The 18927-nt window shown below is 35.3% G+C and overlaps 2 protein-coding genes across 2 annotated transcripts in view; both read left to right on the plus strand.

Annotated features, from left to right (window-relative positions):
- Positions 1-18927, plus strand: part of LOC6643006 (four and a half LIM domains protein 2) — a 68936-nt gene that overhangs the window by 5728 nt on the left and 44281 nt on the right. Inside the window, exon 2 of the mRNA XM_015178292.3 lies at positions 16428-16513. Coding sequence (XP_015033778.1) covers positions 16428-16513 — 86 coding nt within the window. The remainder of the gene's footprint in view (positions 1-16427; positions 16514-18927) is intronic.
- LOC26530200 (putative uncharacterized protein DDB_G0277255) lies at positions 8170-10197 on the plus strand. The gene has a single exon (XM_015178314.3). The coding sequence runs from the start codon at positions 8366-8368 to the stop codon at positions 9944-9946; it is 1581 nt and encodes a 526-aa protein (XP_015033800.1). The 5' UTR covers positions 8170-8365; the 3' UTR covers positions 9947-10197.

Consider the following 18927-nt stretch of genomic DNA (forward strand, 5'->3'; position numbering starts at 1 on the left):
CTGCTTTGCCGTCGTATCAAATGGCCATGTTTGCGCAATGGAATGGTTTACCCGGTGGGTGGTTTTTGGTACCACCTTTCTATATAACCACCACCACCACCATCACGACACCTTCTCGACCTCATCTCCCACCTACTGTACCCTCTCTCCACTGTTTGTCTTCATCATCATAATTTTTTTTTTTTTGCTTTTTTTTTGCTTTTTGGGTGTGCTAGGCGTGGCATTTTTGACATGCCTAAAGCCCATTTTAGCCTCTTATCGTCATCATCATCTTTGCCTTGCTCGGCTTCCTTGCCTTCCTTGCCCTCCCTTTGTCGCCATTTTCATCATTGTCATATTTTGTTATTTTATTTTGATATTATTAATTTAATTGATTTTGTCTTTAATTCGTTTATATATGTATGATGTATTTTTTTTTTGCTCCGAACAGCTGGCAAAATATTAACACAAGTTTTACTGCCTCTTGTTATTTTTAGACACTTTCAAATGCTCTCAACTCTGCCACACTTCCCTACCCAACCCCAACCCCATCCCCCTCCCCCACCCCTCTAAGTCATTAAAGCAAACGAATATTTATTAGGGAAAAATATGCCTAAAATTTACAACATCATAAATTGATCTAGGTGTAACCTCAAATGGCTTGCAAGTTTTTACTACCCCCCCTGGCGCCACCCCACACAGATTCATAGGTACATGTAATGCCTATAAAGTTATACATTCAGGTATAGCATATATATGTATACATATATGGCCAACATTTTGCGGTTTGTTTAGCTCTAATTGTTGTTAATCATTTACGCTAGTCCATATAATTTTTGAACTTTTGTTGGCGGGGATAAACGCATTTAGATAAAATTAAAACTATATACACTAAAAGAAATGATAGAGTATGAAAATCACATAATTTCAATGGAAACTTTTTCCCTTTATCTTTATCTGACAATAATTTTAACTTTCTGTATAAAGAAAATATACAAAAATAAAATAAATAAATAAATAAATTGCACTTTTTAGATCTTTTATTCATAAGGCTACAATTTTCTTCAAGTGTAGGCCTGTAAGTTTTGGTTACTTGCCAAAAAGTTTGTTTGGGCTTAGTGCAGGGTCTTAGCTTAGCTAGGCCAAAAAAAACGAGCGTCAATAGGTAAATTAAACAAACCTTTTTATTTTATTTTTTATTATTTTTCGGTAATGATTTGTTTAAAAATAAAACTCTACGTCATTCTGTCAGAGAGAAGTTTTCGGTGATAGCTACTGCTAGCAAATTTATTTAAAATGCCATATGGCCTATGCCGCTTTAGTCCCCTTCTCGTTTCCCTACCTTCTTTTTCCCATACACTTTCTGCCTCTTCACCCGAAAAAATTCAAATAAAACAGTCATGGGACACGAGAGAGTTGCACAAAAAAAAAAAAAAAAAAAAAAGATATCGCGTCATGCGTGCCGTCACTTGGCACCTCTCACGCCATGAAGAAATGGAATTGGAGGTGGAGATGGAGATGGCGGTGGATGGTAAGGGTAGGATTGAAGTTGAAGCTCTCTGGCCTATGTAAAGTTAGTTGGTCGTCGTCGTGTTGATGGTCCATTTTCATTTTCTATATACATATGGTTGTCGGCAACTGGTCACGTTTAGAGTTAACCGGCGGGGAGTCAGAGGCAACCACTTCACTTCTCGTTATTGGGTAGGTGCTGGAGCTAGCCCCTGGAGCTAAATAGACCCGCACAATGGGACGAAATCGAAAAAAAACTCCTTGCAAAATCGAAACAAGAAATGAAAGCTGCGAACATGTAAACACATTTTCAGAAGTTGTATCAAATTTAATACATTTTTATTTGTGATTAACTACAGAGTTAGTAAGTTAATTAAATCTATATCAATTTATTATGTCTTGAATAGTTTGATGCGATTTTTTAGCCATGCTTATCTTATTATTGGCTGTAATAGACAAATAGAAGTTAATAAATTAATATCTTTTGGCCATATACATGATTTTGGTTATTTAATTTTTGTGTTTACACTGCAATCTGTTACTTTTGCTACAGTTTATGTAATTCTCAACTAGTTTTAGCGTTCAAGATATGGTGTGACCTTTGCCATGTAAAAACTAAGTGCTATCTTTATAAAGATATCAATCTATGAACTAATTCTTTATAAGATTGATCTCATCTAATTGAAATAATTTTGATCGTTTTGCTAGAAAAACCGTTAACAAATTTACATACCTATTTATTATCAAATATAAAGTAATCATTAACTCTGATAGAAAATCTAATGGTAGATTAAACAAATCTATAATATACCCATAAATGAATTTAGACAAATGTAAAGAAAGATAAATCAAACACAATTGGTAATTGAAAGAGAATACCGGATGTCAAAAAACAAATTATCTCGGTTGGCTTGACAAGTTGACATTATATAGTCAAAATCCATCTGGGACGAGCAGTCCATAGAGATGATAACTTTATAAATTTATATGTCTTAATTATTAGATCATATCAAACTGTTACATATCGTTTAGTGGTATAGGCCAGTCAACTGACAATGTATATGTATAAGTGAGGCATATTAACACTTTGAAAAAAATCAGTTTTCAGGGTTATGGCCCACTGTCCGTTGACCAGCTGTGCGGCGGCTGGTGGTCATAACTGTAAAAACATGCTGTTCGCCCACTTCCTTGGACAGTTTTGTTGGATTTTGGTTTCATTTATTGCTTCATTTCGCTGTTAATGCAGCTGTGTGAGTGCGTTGCCATGTATATGTGTGTGTGTGTGTGTGTGCCCCTCTCTTTCTCCTTCTGTGTGTGTGTGTGTGTGTGTGTGTTAATTTTTAATTGTGCTAAATGTGCACCATAAATATCAAAACGCACCAAATTCAACAATACATTTCAGCAATAACATTCACAACAATTTTCAATTTCAACACCCACCCATAATTTGGTTCATTTTGTGGCTATTTTCAAGAAAGGGGAGCGCACACACACACACATAAACACACTGATGGAGAAAGAAAGAGTGTATGTGTGAGTGAGAGGAAGAAGGGGGGGGCCTGTCATGTTGTTGATATTATTGTGGGATAATGTCTGGCATTGGAGGAACCTCTGCCAGCTGTCATTGTATTATATCTCCTACATGTCTATAAGGTAGGTCAATTCCCAATACTATTCACTCCACATACGAGGCGAGTATTTTATATATGTACACACACAAACTTCCAGTGCATTTATAGTTTGACAACATCCCCCCCACCACCACCACCACCACCTCTCCTCCCGTTCGTCACGCTGTCCTCTCACAATAAGCCCTGCGGCACGGGATGGAATGGCAGTACATGGAGTGTTTATTGGCAGATTGGCCATTACCATTTTTGTTGTTGCTCTTGCTCGCTGTGCGGAAGAAATATCCATTTAATTGAATTCATGATTTCAAACGCTGTAATCGAATATACATACATATATTGCATCGTATAGGCGTTAATGGCTAGACATTTCATTTTAAATTATAGTCGCATGACGTTTTTTATCCACACCCGCCCCAACCCACTTGCCCTTTCCGTTGCCATTTAATGGTAAATTCTATTTGCAGCTGGGGAAAAAAAGGAAAAATTTGTATTTACAGATACAAAAAAAGGATTAAAATAATTGATTTTTATTAAATATTTAACAGCTCGGTTAACTATTTTTTAATGGTTTTAATAACGAGTTTACAATATAAATATGAAATATGATAATGGTTAGTCCTTGGCATTTTGTGCCCGTCCAGAAATAGATTGTATAGGAAAATAGATTGAGCTTACATAACAAATTAAAAAATGAAAGAGATGCAAGATATTTGTATAATCTCGTGTCTTCAACAATTCGCAAGTCTTTCAAGTTGTTCAATGGAAAGTTAATATTATTTTCTTTAGTTTCCAAAAAGTGTTTAATAACAAACAATAAACAACTGATGATTTCTAATAGAATAATATTTCTTTAGTTAAGATTATATTGCTTTGATTAATGTAAAACAGTTTACTTATACATTTACCATTCAAAATCTGAAAAAATCAGGTGGATTAGTCAAAATAAAACGTTATCCATTACTATTCATTCATTTTGTATATGGAACCGGCCAGACTCAAGGTGTACAAACAAAACAGAAACTTTTTGAATCCTTTTTTCGAAAATCCCCTTAAATATTTAAATGGGCCTAGCTAGAGATTAAATTATTATACTATTGAAAACTATTGATTGACAAAGGACCAAGTAAATCCAAAAATCCTGGGACTGGTTAGGTGAATGCTGCGAATGAGTTGCTTCAAGACAAAAGTTTAAATATATACCAACTGAATTTTACCTAGATTAAAGTGTCCAAAAGTTGGCATGTAATTTCGGTTATGTTTTCTTCTGTTTCAAATTCGTTTGGCTTTATTTAAGTATCTTCATATACCAACCCACTGAAGGCTGAGCCAACTTTTATGCCAAAAAAAAAAAAAAGAAAACGAAAGAAAATAACGTCAGAATCATTTCGTTTTGTGGATTTTGTTTATTTGTTTTTCTGACCTTTTGTGTTTTTAACAAGTTATACCGACATATTTTATTAATCTTTTCACAATAAACATTTTGCCGCAGTCAATATTTAAGGAGAAGGTGGACGAGATTGGCGGCATTGGAGGGTTGAAAGTAGCTGAAGACGGTGTGGGTTTTCATTTTGACCCACTGCTGGCAGTCTGCCTGCGTGTGGCATGTCTGTGGCAATGCCAACAAACTCTTTTCTTTTTCTTATTTCGGCTTATTGTATGTATGTACAAAATGCTATATGTACATATATATATTCCATCTGCAGATGCGATTATATGGTCAAGTGTTTATGTTCAACATAGTCGTAGATGAGTGCGAATGGCGTGAACAGTCCCGCTGTGATTTTAGATTGGCCAAGGTCCAAGTAAAGCACACCCCTCCAAAAATTCAGGGACTGGTTGGTTGGGTGAGTGTTTATGTATTAGAATCTACGTTTTGCAAGTGCTACAAATGGTTTGCTCTAAGACAAAAGTCAGCAAGTCAAAAAAAAAAAACATTCCAGAAAAATTCCAAAATATTACGTATACGTAATTCGAATGATGCATTTTTTTTATTAATCATTTTTTGTACAATTTTATTGTCGAAAATGTGAGAATTGCATGTAATAAACCGAACATATCCACTCGACTGCACTCTTAGGGTGGAAGAGTATTTTAAATTCGTTATATTGAATATAAGAGCTACATGTGCCTATATATTTTATATGTAGTAGATCTCGAAAGTAGCACCTAAAGACATTCGATCGATAGCGAGACATTCTGGCAAGAGTACAAATTTTTACCAAACTCTTCTGCATGTTAAACTGGTCACTTTTTTTTCACTTTATATTTTTACTTTGCCTTAGTGATTAGGTAATTTTTAATGAATTTGATCTTGGTTAAACTTCACTCAGCAATTGAAGCAATTAAAATTGATGGTGACCGAAAATTGCAATTCTTTGATCTAATATACTTACTCTTTTTTGTTAATCTTGATTCCAGAAAGATCTCAGATATATCACTTCCATCTCGTATATTTTTGGCACTTACAAAAGCATCCTTAAAATCAGATGAAAGAAGTTCTATAACTCGATAAATTGCAGTCCTCGGTAGATGAGTTATCTAAGTGGCCCAGTCATTTAGTCAACTGAATAACGAGGATCCGGGTTCGAATCCCAGGCTAGTGTGTGGATGAAGTTTTCGTCTAAGCCGGCTAACCTCAAGAATACATAGAAACATTTAATTAATGGTATTTAGTACATGGCGTTATACCATATACATATGTTAGAATACGTTCTATCCCTTAGTAACTATTAAAATGCAGCGCATGTTTGCATTATGAGCCAACACAGTTTATCAGAAAGGTTAAATTTATTAACTTATCACAAATATTATCAGTTTGAGTCATTTGGTAGATTGGACGCTATAAATTATAGCCAAATATACATATTGATGTAAACAAAATCGCTGCTTTTCATGCAGCAAAATTTCATTGCCTGCTTTTAGGCAGCAGCTGGTGAGTTTTTACAAAATCCTATAAAATGAGCATCGGAAAAACAGATAATTTATCAATACACTGTACATGGCATAGGGGATTAGTTAGATTTAAAATATGAGAGAGACTCAAATGCTCAACTATGGGAGAAATATAAATATTGATACCTAATTTTTTGTTATATTATACAAAAGTATGCGAAAACTTTACCAGCAACTTAATAGCTGATTTAGAATTTATTTAATTCTCTGAATTTGATTTGTTAAAGTGTGAAAAGTTGGTATGTATGTATGTTCAAAGAAATATTATTGAAAGAGGTCCTGGATTAAGTTTTGCCATATATTAAAACCATTAAAAGGACTGCTCCCTATAGTAAATATGTATATAATTTTGCAAAATAGGTTTACTAAATAGGCAAGCCTAAAAATGTATTTCTCCAGCAACTCTAGTAATGCTGAGAAATCAACTTTTTGCCCATAGTTCGCTCCCAATGGGAAGCAAAGTCAACGAAGCCTGAAAGTAGGCTAAATATTTTGGCTAACAGAGAATTGGAATTGCAATTTCGTTTTATTTAGCATTTTATCCGGACGTGAACTGATTTATGGGGGAAGACCAGGCCACAACACATCCACACACACACACACACACATGCACCATACACACACACACACGGACACACTTATGCACACATGTGTATAGTCAAGTCATACCGATTAAGCACTTAAATATGTATCCCATATAGAAATTCATATATATTCATTTGGCAGCTGGGGCTCTCGAATTTCAGAGATAGAAATCTATAATGACTGACTGAATGGCTCTTGGCGGAATCGGAAGCGAGACAAATCAAATCAAAATTTGCCACAAAAATGGAAAATAGAATCAAAACCGCAACACACACGAAACTCAATATGCTTCCTCCCCAAACCTAACCCGTTTCTCTAATCTCAGCCATAGTTATCCACAAGCATTCAATCATTCGCTCATTAGGCTGAACAAAGAAGGTGTCTAGCAGTCATCATCGCAATGTTTGATCAGTATATCATCAAATCGCTTAGATGTATATACATATATATTGAATGCAATGGACGGGGGCTTAGCAAGAAAGATGGTGAGAGAGAGAGAGAGAGGGAGAGAGAGAGTGAGACAAAGACGGCATGGGTATGAGTATGCGGAATTGCTGACACTTCAAACAAAGCCAAAGCAACATTCATTGACAACAAAGGCAACTAATAAAACAACAACAACTACAAAATCTAAAAGGTGTTTTGGCTGAGCATTCAATTCTAAGCTTTGTTTTTAGCCAAACATTGTTTTGTGTTATATGCACAATAAGTGAGGGTATATCAGTTGTTTGCAAACTGATTCCAATTGCATTTTAGTTCTCAAGAGAATTTAGTGTATGATTTATTAATAAACGTCTTTTTCCTAATTTTTCCTATGGATTAAACTTGGATTTCTTAGGGATTCCTGTTTGTATTTACATTGTTTTGGCCTTTATCATAATGAGAAAAATATAGACACATGATTTGATTTGAATAGTTTTTCTATCCACAGTATATATTTTTATACATTTGTACCTACATATGCATAAATATTTCCTACAGGGTATCAAATGAGTAGGATTGGTTTTTTCTGCGGAACTTTCATTGTTACTGTGCTAATGAGTTCAAATGAGCTGTTGATCCCCTCACCTGATAACTAATTAGAGCGCTTTCTGATGCATAAATTACACACGCACACACACACACACACACACACACAAAGCCCTAAGAGCAAAACAATTTTTAAAAGCCCAGCTTTGTGGCCCTTTATGTTGCTTCTTTACATAACACACACACTCACACACACACACACACCACCGTAATACAAACACTCTTACCTAGAGAGCCCACGCACTGAGCTTGTGATTTTTACATACAAACAAATGGCTAAAAAGCGTCAACTTGATAATGAAGTTGTACGCTAAATTGGTCAAAACAAATGTACATATACAAGAGAAACGCGCGCAACTAACCGATCCAACCAAGTGGCCAAAGTCGAAGAGCGAGAACGAGATGGCAACAAAATACACAGATATTCTAGTGATCCGCGTAATAAGTAAAGTTGGCTTTTTTTTTGCTCAGTTGCTTTCTGGCAGTTGACAGCGTCGGACGCGCAAAGCTCTCGATAAACCGAAACGCTCGCAAGCTCTTGTTATTCAGCTCACCTGAGAGTTGCTCCCCTCTGTTCGGTTCAGTCTTTTACTTTTCTGCAAGGTTAAGAGCTTAGAGCTTTGAAGCTTGGCGCCGCCGGCAAAAGCCAAGGTTAAATTGCTCCAAACGTTATTAGCGATATGTCGTTTTTTCGCAACATACGTTCATCATTGTCTTCGTCAAGGGCCAAGAGCTCTTCCCGTGATACAACACCAGTTCGCAGCTCCAGCTCTCGACCAGCTAGTGTGATTAGTACATCGACACGTCGTGATTCTACAACTAGCTCGACCCTACAGCGTGGCGATACCTTCATACTGAATCCATCCGATGAAGATCGTCCGCCCTCGAATTGCTCGACTTTGGAAAAGAAATCGAAAAAATCGAAAGTTTTTAGCAAATTTAGTACATTTACGAAACGCAAGAAGACTCCATCACCCTCAGAGGAGGCTACCTATGAGCATCATCCTAGTGATACGGCCACAAATACCTATTACAAATGGCGCAACGATGGAGCCGATTCGCGATTAGTTGACTACGATGCCCAGGCTGATCCCTTCAATTTCCTGTATGAACAGCAATCGAGTTTGAAGGCGCTACAGGGCGATTCGAATATAAATCGTCAGTCTAGCATTGGATCCAATTCAAATTCAAGTGGTAGCTTCGATTCATCCACCTATCGTAAGAGTAAGCCACCCAAACATTTGCGAGAACAATTGGAGCAATTGAAAACCCATACGAATGCCGATCTAGTGGAGGATCAACAACTAGAGGACGATGAGAGGGATAAATACAAGACAATCACATTGAGTAGTTTTCGTAAATCGTTTCGTGATCGCCTGATACAACAGCAAAAGGAGGATCCTCATAATCCCGCCTGGTTTGTGGAAGTACCTCAACAAACAACAACAACAACATCATCATCATCCGATCAAGCGCAACATCGTCTATCGAAGGAGAATCGTCCAGACTTTTTGGTTTTTGAAAATGACAACTATCGGCCTCAGTCACGTTCACCACTTCGAGATCGACCATCACGATCTGTCACCCGTTCGCCTGTTAAACGAAACGAGACATTCCGTGTGACTCAACCCAGGAAATCCTCACCATCTCCTGCACCACCATCTATACGTATCGAGATTAAGAATTCCATATCCCCACATTCCCCGGGACGTTTTGTTCCCGTCGGTGTGGCCAAGCCCATGCCAACTGCAGAGTATTATGCAAAACCACAATCGCCCACAAGACATCATCAACCTGCCAAAATGAGCGGACGCTATCAGACTTTGGTTCACATAGGCAGTGAACTTGGTGGAAAATCAAGCATGGCGCCTCCCCCAAGCCGTGGAAGGGCTCCCACTCGCATTCAGCTCTATGGCAATAAACCACAGTCCGCCACAAGTGGCGCCTTCAACTATCGTCCGCACTCATCCTCATCCAGTAGTCTGCCCCATCAGCAGACTTACTTTGGTGGCCATTACAATGCTCCAAAGACGGCCAAAACCACCACATCAACCACATCCCAATGGCAGACGTCAAGTTCACGTGGTCTAAGCAACAACAACAACAACAACAACAACAAGTTTGGAGGGAGTGGAGGAGAACCTACCATATATTTGGGGCGTCGCGATCAACAGCAACATCAGCCACATCAGCATCAAGCACGTCCCGCCCCCGCTTTAATACGGCGCAATCGATCGCCTATCAAAATTCCCTGGCGGTAGGCGTAGTGCCCAATCAACGATCGGACCGATCTGCGAGTTCTGTTCTGTTGCGTCATTTGAGCGCTTAGTGAATAATTTTCTCCCTCTCTATCGCCACCCACCCATAACCCCCTCTTTGCGTGTGTGTGTGTGTGTGGCATATTTTTTTTTTTTTTATTATTATTTATTTGCAGTTTAATGATTTATGTCCACATGTCATTTACCCCTCTCCCCATACTTACGGGTTGTGAAGTTTTACATTTATTTTTTTTTTTTTGTTTTTTTTTGTTAAGCAAATAAAATTGAAATCAGTTAAGGCTTATAACACAGAAAAAAAAAGAAACGTTGTTTTCTCCATTAAGGAGAGCCCTGGGGGGATTTTTGTAAATATATATATATATATTTTGTTTTTGAACCAAGGTTTGTATGATATGACATTAACAGGAAAGATATAACCAACCATAAATGTTTCGCAATTTATTGATTCGCCGAATTGAAATTGTGAATAATCAAATTGAAGATGCAGAGCGAAGAAGTTTTAATACCCTGTGACATATGGCAAAGTCTCTTAAGTTTAAAAAAACATCTCATAAGATGGTTCATTGATAATCATCAAGTGAATGAATTAGTTTCCAAATGTTGAAATCGAAACAGAATTCTGATAAAGTAAATGACTTTAATCTCCTCTAATCAACAGAAAAACTAAGATACTCTTTACGTTTTGTTAGAGTAATATTAATGCAAAAGGTGTTAATTATCATTTGTCTCTCTCTTTCTCTTTTTTACTCCACTCTCTGTTGGCTAAGCAGAAAAATCTTGATACAATTTTTAGTTCGTCAAATAGTGAACCAAAAAAAAAAACAAAAAAAAACAAATAAAATATATAAACTGAAACTGAAATACTGAAAATATGAGTTCGTCTGTTCGACTCTATGACTAACTGTGCATGAAAATGAGTAAATGTTACGTGACAAGCATTAAAATATGGCTAGTTCTATATACATATATATAATATATATACTTATATAGATTGAGACAAAGAGAGAGAGAGATAGATAGAGACGCAATGAGATGTGTAGAGTGAGGGGTTAGTTAGAAAGCAGCGCCAAATAAAATGAAATGATGATGATGAGGTTAAAGCCATATTTGGATAACAGAAAAAAAAAATACGAAACAAAATATTGGAATAAATTGTCCAGAAAACGCAAATGCTGATGTCAGCAAAGAGAAAGAGAGAGAGAGAGAGAGAAAGATATAGAAATATATCTAATCTATCTATATTCTATGCCATCTATTCGCGGTTTAATCGAGACTAATTAGTTAAGATCGTTGCCCTAGTAAAGCCAGAACCAAAGCTTTTTTTTTCACTTTCTCATTTGGTCAAACAACTTTGGCGACTCGACATGTTTGGCTTAGAGTTACGCATGATCTTGATCTACATCCATAGCAGATTAGCCTCAAGTTGCCATTTTTTTTTCTTGTTTGTTTCTATAAAATTTTTTTGTTTTTAGACTTTACAAAATCTTAACTAGACTGTGAAAAATTATGGTTATAATGTAACTTTTACATGGTATTAAAATTTAACCTTGCTTCGTTTTTGTTGTTGTTGTAGTTTATCGAGGGGAGAAGTTATCTGAAATCTCTGTGTGGGCATACAAAACAGGTTGAAATCATCAAAATCATCATGATCATTGAAATCATCATTATTATTGTTATAAAAATAATGATACACACACACACACACACAAAAACAGCAACAAAACTTGTGTTAATTAATGCCAATTTTTCGTCAGACGAAAGAAACTTCACTTGTACTTTAATTGTCTTCATTTTGATTCAGGGTTTTGCGGGTATATTGAAATATTCTCTCCATATGCATCTTTTTATAAATCAACAGTACTAACAGGCAACTAAATCTCATATTTATGTATGTATCTGGACAATACGGTTCACGAGATATATAAAAAAGATTTTCACGAATATCTCGAAAACGCTGCTTATAAACGAATTTCACCATCAAGTTTCTCGACTTTAACCTCTTGTAAAAACGTCTTCAATTTGGAGGTTTTCTTTTGGTAGAAACTAGTGTTATAAACAGAATATGATAACATAATTTTGGGATATATTTTTGGCTTGTTTGGCAGGTTCATACTTCCCGGGACACCATCGAATTTCCGCCCCTGTTATAAAATCTTCGTTTCCCGTGGCAAGAGCCTTCTGTATGACAGGTACTTTTGCTTGGATAAATCATGCTTCCATTAATATGGACCAATATAATATACCAGCTTGTAGAACCTAGTTCTAGGTGGAAATTGTTTCGTCCCCATTAACCTTAAATTGACCAGATTTTGATAAGGTGATAACCGCCGATCTAGATGGGAGATATATCAAATGAACCTTGACATGTGAATTTCGCAAACCCTTAAAAGAAATGTCTGCGAATCCATAGAAAAGGTCAAATTTGAGTGTATTTTGCAAGCACCAACGACCTTTTTTGCGTGTCCATTTCATACGGAATATTTGACAGGCGATATATACTCAATATACCCTTTCAATTTGTATATCATTTATCTAAATCGGCGCTTATCAACTTGGGTACTTCCCTTGTGAGTCATATCACATACTTATTTATTTAAGGTAATCAAATAATATACATTTTTTCCAATGAATTTAATATTCGATGGCAAGGAAGAATGTTATTTATTGAAAATATAACTTTGGAAATTGGTCAAACAAAAAAAATAGCTGAAATACAAGCTCTAGAAGATTAGCTTTTTGCCAAGAGTATACAAACTTGGCCACAATTTCAAAGTTGGCTCGTTCTGTTGATTTTCTTTTCCTTTTTTTTCTTTCTTTCCCCTTTTTTTTTGTGTATTTTTCTTCTGTTGTTTTTGTTGTTAAAGTATTTTGCAATAAACAAACACTTACTGTTCGTTCTGTTTCTTTTTTTTTGTGGTTGTTTGGGGTTGGGCATACGTAGAAATTTATATTTCCAAGTAAACCGAAAGCCGGTTTTAACTATAAGTATTCAGTTTTGTTGTTGCCGACCTACGATTTTTGTTCAGCTGTTTATACATATATATATGTAGGTATGTATATATAGAGAGGTATGTATGTACTATCTATTTTATTTCACCGCAGACAAACAGTCAAGTCAAGAGTCAGACACTGCGTCATGCTTTGAAAATCTGGAACCAGCTTAGATATAGACTTTACGTATTTTTTTTTTCGTTTTTTGGCCAGAACTTTTTTGCATCTAAATAGTCAAGAGTGTGGGAGTGTAATGTGTGTGGGCTAAATCTTGGACTGGTATTAGCCATGATTTGTAAGCAGAAAAAAAAAACCCAATATCAACACCCACAAATGGCAATTGCAACATACTTTTGTTTCTTTTTTTTTGTTTTTGACTGTCACTTGATCAGGTTTATGTTTGAAGAAATTACAAAATGAAATTGGATTACGATGACATCATTCGAGATTGGGAAAGAATCTAAATAGAATAAAATAAACGCGAAGCAAAACTAAATAAAACTAAATCATTTTATGAGAATATCAAACAAAAAATGTTGACAAATTTGTTTGTATTTCATTCTGTATAATTAAGCTTCAATATATGTATGTATATTTAATTTGCCAAAATCCCCTTTCGATAAAAAAATGAATGGTCAAATAAGTGTTGAATTAATATTTCACTTTGACTTGTTTGAAATTACCTTTTTGAATCTTTGTTCCCTTCGTTTAATGCAAAGTCATTCTGACTTTAATCTGATTAGATTGAGTAAATTCTAAACAGAGAAAGCTATTTTTAAACAATGATCAGAACTTAATATAAACAAACAAATATACATATGTACATATATGTATATCTAGCTAGCTATAAACATATTATGCAAAAATATTTATTCGTCAACAAATAAAATAAAAAAATATAAATTAATTACTTATGAAAAATGATCAATTAAATAAAATCAGAAAAAGTAAATATTAAAATGAATGAAGTGAGTAAGTCGTCTCGCCGACTTAGGTATACCATACACCAGTAAAGCAAATATTTCAAATTTATTAAACAAATGCATTTTCACAAGCATACGAGCACCCTAGCGCCCCCACCAGCCAACGGCCAACTCCGGCATTATGGAAAAACATTTATACGCATAACTTGGCTATTTTTGGTCCGATTTGGATCAAATTTGGAGTGGCAAAAATTTGAAATAAACTTGATCACTTTACATACTAAACGAGTCTACATACCAAATTTGGTGGCTCTAGCTTTTATAGTCTCCGAGATCTAGGTGTTCATACGGACAGACGGACGGACAGAGATCGACTCGGCTGTTGATGCTGATCAAGAATATATATACTTTATGGGATCGGAAAAGCTGTTTTCTGCCTGTTACATACATTTTGGCGACTTTAATATACCATTTCACCCTATGGGTGTATGGTATAAAAACAAATCCCCCATATAAATAGATATAAAATCTATAATTTATATATTTTAAAGGGTATAGCAACTGTGCCATAATACTCAACTTTTTGTTTGTATGCATTAAAACTAATGAGATAAGGTGAGGGGGGGAAGGGGCAGATGCTGCTACTGCTGCTACTGCTGCTGAAATAAAAATGGAAATCAAAATTCCCCAATCTCAAATTATCTGAAACGAAAACTTTCGCCAATATTCCATATTGGATACATATCAAAGATGCTTTATAGTTTTATTGACATGGCCATTTGTTTAATTAGACTGACATTAATCTCTTCCTGCCCAAAAGACCAATGACAAAGGCAAATGGCCTCAAATTGGAGCTTAAGTGGAAGTCAAACATTTACTCACACCAACAACAACAACAGCAACAACAACAAGAATAATAAAGAACAAAAGCCACAACGACAACGACTGCAACTTAATGCCACATTCATTGTCAGACAAAATGTTTGTCGCCACATTTTTACTCTTCATCCATATCCATTTGCCAATCTTGTCGCTGCCCTCCCGCTGATGGATGGGCAAGGGGGGGTCGAACCTCAGTCAACCAAATCCTTGTCGGCCTACCCACCACTTGGAACTGGGTCAGCATCGATTTTCGCGCCATGTGTCACAATTATTGGCAAGTGGCAACTGCCAAAAGGGCAACTCGAATTGCACTTAAACAGAAATCTAAAAATGAAAAAAGGAACATCAAAAAAGGCGGCACATCCTGCATATTAATTTCCATATATAAAATATCTTTTGCTGCAGTCAAACAGACTCCGACTACAGTATCGATAGCCAAGACTACTCACCGCCTCATTCAGTATACCCTTTCCAAGAATATCTAAATGACACTTGATGATCGACCATCGATCGAATAAAGTGATTAGAATGCTTTACTAAATTATTTTTGCATAAAGCATCTTTAGCTCTTTCACCTCTTGAGTTCTTGAGTTTTGATATACCCGTTTTAGGGGAAAGTGTATGGCATTCAAACAGAGACACAAAGAGAAAGAAAACCTGAAAGATATAAAAATGGAAGCATGCCAAGTGCAAATTTTGTTGTTTCAACTTTTGTTGGTTTTGCTGGTTTGTTGGCCCTTTTTCCCGCTACATCTCTTTCGCACTCTTTCTCTCCTTTTTCATGTATGTAAGTATTTTTGGAACAAGTGCAATTTGCTCTTTGGCCAACTAACAGTAGCAGCAGCAGCAGGAGCAGCAGCAGCAGAGAGGAGTCGTTTACCATTTTGGTTAAGCTTGACTCTTTGGCATGACTTTTGGCATTGGGAAATGTTTGTAGGAAATGCTGCAAAGGGAAATGCTATGGAAAATATATTGCTGGCCAATGCAATTACATTTCGCATCTTCATACACCCAACTCCATATATGGGTTTTTATTCCCCCGATGCAATGGCCCGTAAATGAGCTGGGCACAAATTGAGTTGTATAATCGGTGGAAATCCCATTTGTTGTTCTTATTTCTTCTCTGTTTCACACAGAGCTTGTATATGTATGTGTGTGTGTCTTGTTTTAAGGTAAATTAATTGTGAAATTTACATAAAATATGCAATGGCAATGTAGGACAACAAAAAGGAGATTTATTTTTGAAACAAAATCGAATTACTCGGCAAATTCCTTTACAACGGTTTGTCGGGTGGTTTTTTTTCATTAAAAGTTAATATTTTAATTGAACAAAATACATATTCTTTATACTATATGTATGTATGCTGGATCGGTTAAGATTATATAAACAAAGCCTTGGCCATGTGCTTTGCCCTTGCAATCCAGTCTCTGTCTCTCTTTTAGTCTTGAATTAAGACACTTTGGAAGTTAATGCGGCTCGCTGGGCATACCCTGTAAGTAGTTGCCTAGAAGGGTATGTTAAATGCAATGGCAAGTGTGAATAAAGTAAATCGATTAAACATTTAACCAGTACTACTGTGCTACTTCCTTACCACCAAAAGGATAATGCATTCCAGTCCTTTTTTTTATCATTTCACAAATATTAAATCTCTTATCTCTTTTTTCAGGGTGTCATCATACGGGAGGTGGAAGAGGGTGTTCGTTGTGAGCAATGCAAATCAGATTGCCCTGGCTTTGCGGCCCACGATTGGAGGTGAGTTTTGAAAAATTTGCATATTATTTACTTAAAGTTTTGCATTTGTGATTGATGATAAACTTGCAAACAGTTTTTCTTTTTTTTCTATATAAATAACAATTTCATAAATGGTTAAACATGTCGTATGTGTAATAATTAAAGCTTTTTTTATAACTCATACGCCCAGTGGGTTTCCCATTATAAACAATTTTCATACTACTGGCATTCAAATTGAAAAAATGTTATAAAAAATTTAATAATTGGTCTAGTTTTAATAATTTAAATTCCATTCCTCTTTGACGTTGAATTGAGTTTGTGCAAATTGTTTAAACAATTAAGTTTGTGTTAACATTAAAGCGATCTAAATATATTTTGTTAAGTAAGTGTAGAAAAGCTTTTACACACTGAAAGCTTTGGGCATGTTGCATTAAATTTTCGCCAGATGGCGTGGCATTTTCAAATTATATTAAATCAAATGAAAATGATCTGAAAAACAAGAATTGAAAACATTAATTTGGTTTGATTTTAATATGTTAAATCAAGGACATTTCCGTTTAGTCAGTGTTTATTAAATTAATTTTAAAGAAAGTTTCCTTAGAGTTTGTTTGCTTTTTTTGTACGGATAATAGAAAGTTAATGTCTTGACAGTCTGATGGGAAAAACTGGAATAGATTTATCTAACATTTTTAGTTTCTTAGACATATTTTCTTTAAATAAATCCATCTTGCTTTTAGTTATAATCGAACGAAACCTAGGTACGTGTGTCTATTGGATATTAAAAATCAATAATTTATTTAAAACATGCACAACAAACACAGCCAACAGAGCAAAAAAAAAAAAAAAAAGTCATAAGTCAAATCGGATAAATAAATCAATGCGTCAGTGGCGATGCCAACAAATCTCAAAAACAAGAATTTCTGCTCATAAAACTTGAAAGAGAAAAAAGAAAAACGTGAAAAATCATTGAATTAAACGGTAAAACCGCAAGCCAAAAAAACAAGCAAAACCAAGTGAAAAGTGAAAAGAAAAAGCGGGGGAAATGATGATGATGATGATGATGGTGATGGTGATGCCATTGATGACAACCCATCGACCACCCCCTCATTAGAATGTTGATGATAATTATTGCCCCCGCATTGTATACAAAATAAATATTTGCGGGATTTTTATTAATTATTCATCATGCGATTGCTTTTCCTTCTTCTGTTCTACCCCAGCCCCTTGCTCTTTCGCTTGCTCTCTCTCTCTTTCTCTCTCTTTCTCATTGTCTCTTTCTCTTATGCATTGCATATTAGTTACCAGAATGCTGGTCTGCAATTAGGCCTAAACACTTAACGTTCCGGACCACAAGCAAAATGGGAAAACAAATAACAAGCACAAATTTCGAATCAAAAACAAACTTTCTATACTCTTGCAGTTTTCCCTTAAAAATTAAAGGATATTTTAGAAACTCACAACAATACTTTTGATAAACAACAAAGTCCATAATACAAACAAGTAAACTAACATTTTTCAACTTATTCTCTTTGAAATACTGTGAGCTATTCATTTCCGGCGAAAGGTGAAAAAAAAAATCTGCATTTAATTCGAATACTTTATGCGTATTTTGTACAAGGAGGAAATGCATGGTCCAGATTTTTGGTAAAGGGTATTCAAAACCGTTCAAATTACGCCATTAATTTCTAAAGCGAACCGATTGTCCAAATGTCTGTCCAATTGTCAGACAGAGACAGTCAGTCTGTCTGTTTGTCTGTCGTCTCCTTTGTCTAACTGTGGTTTTGTTTGTTTTCAATTTTGACTCTGGCTGCCCGCCAATAACTGAAAATTTTGCAAAATGATTTCAATGAAATACATACAAATGTGTGTGTATGTCTCCCCATGTGTGTGTGTGTGTGTGTTTGTTGCTCAATTTCCATTTGTAAACTTTTCTTTTTTGGCAACAATTTCATTTAGTTTTTGAGATTTTTTTTATCGCTTTAGGTTCTTTATGGCAAATTTAATAGACGAAATAAATTAAAAAGAACAACAACAAAATTTATGAAATTAACAAAATAATAATCAACAATCTATCCATTCAATCGTACATCCTTCCATCCATCTGTCCATCTATATGGACAATATTTATACAGAATTAAGTCATTTTTATGGGGCCATCATGGAAGTTAATTAAGTTGACGACAACATAGATCAAAGTCATCAAATTCTATGAATTTTGTTTAAATATGTATATATGTATGTATATTCTATTTCTTATGAGTAATTAAAACATTGACAGAAATTTATTTAACTACATACGACAAACACGGCAATGCATTTGCCCGTCGATTAGAATTATTTAATTTAATGACCACCCATCATCCGCCCACTCAATGGAATACCGAAACTTTATGCATTTTTAAAGTGCATTATTATTGGTTAATTTACATATTTTC

The sequence above is a fragment of the Drosophila willistoni genome (assembly GCF_018902025.1).
Source record: "Drosophila willistoni isolate 14030-0811.24 chromosome XR unlocalized genomic scaffold, UCI_dwil_1.1 Seg41, whole genome shotgun sequence".
In the NCBI taxonomy this organism is placed as follows: domain Eukaryota; kingdom Metazoa; phylum Arthropoda; class Insecta; order Diptera; family Drosophilidae; genus Drosophila; species Drosophila willistoni.

Coding starts and splice junctions, on each gene's coding strand:
- LOC26530200 (XM_015178314.3), top strand. CDS start 8,366: ATGTCGTTTTTTCGCAACATACGTTCATCATTGTCTTCGTCAAGGGCC.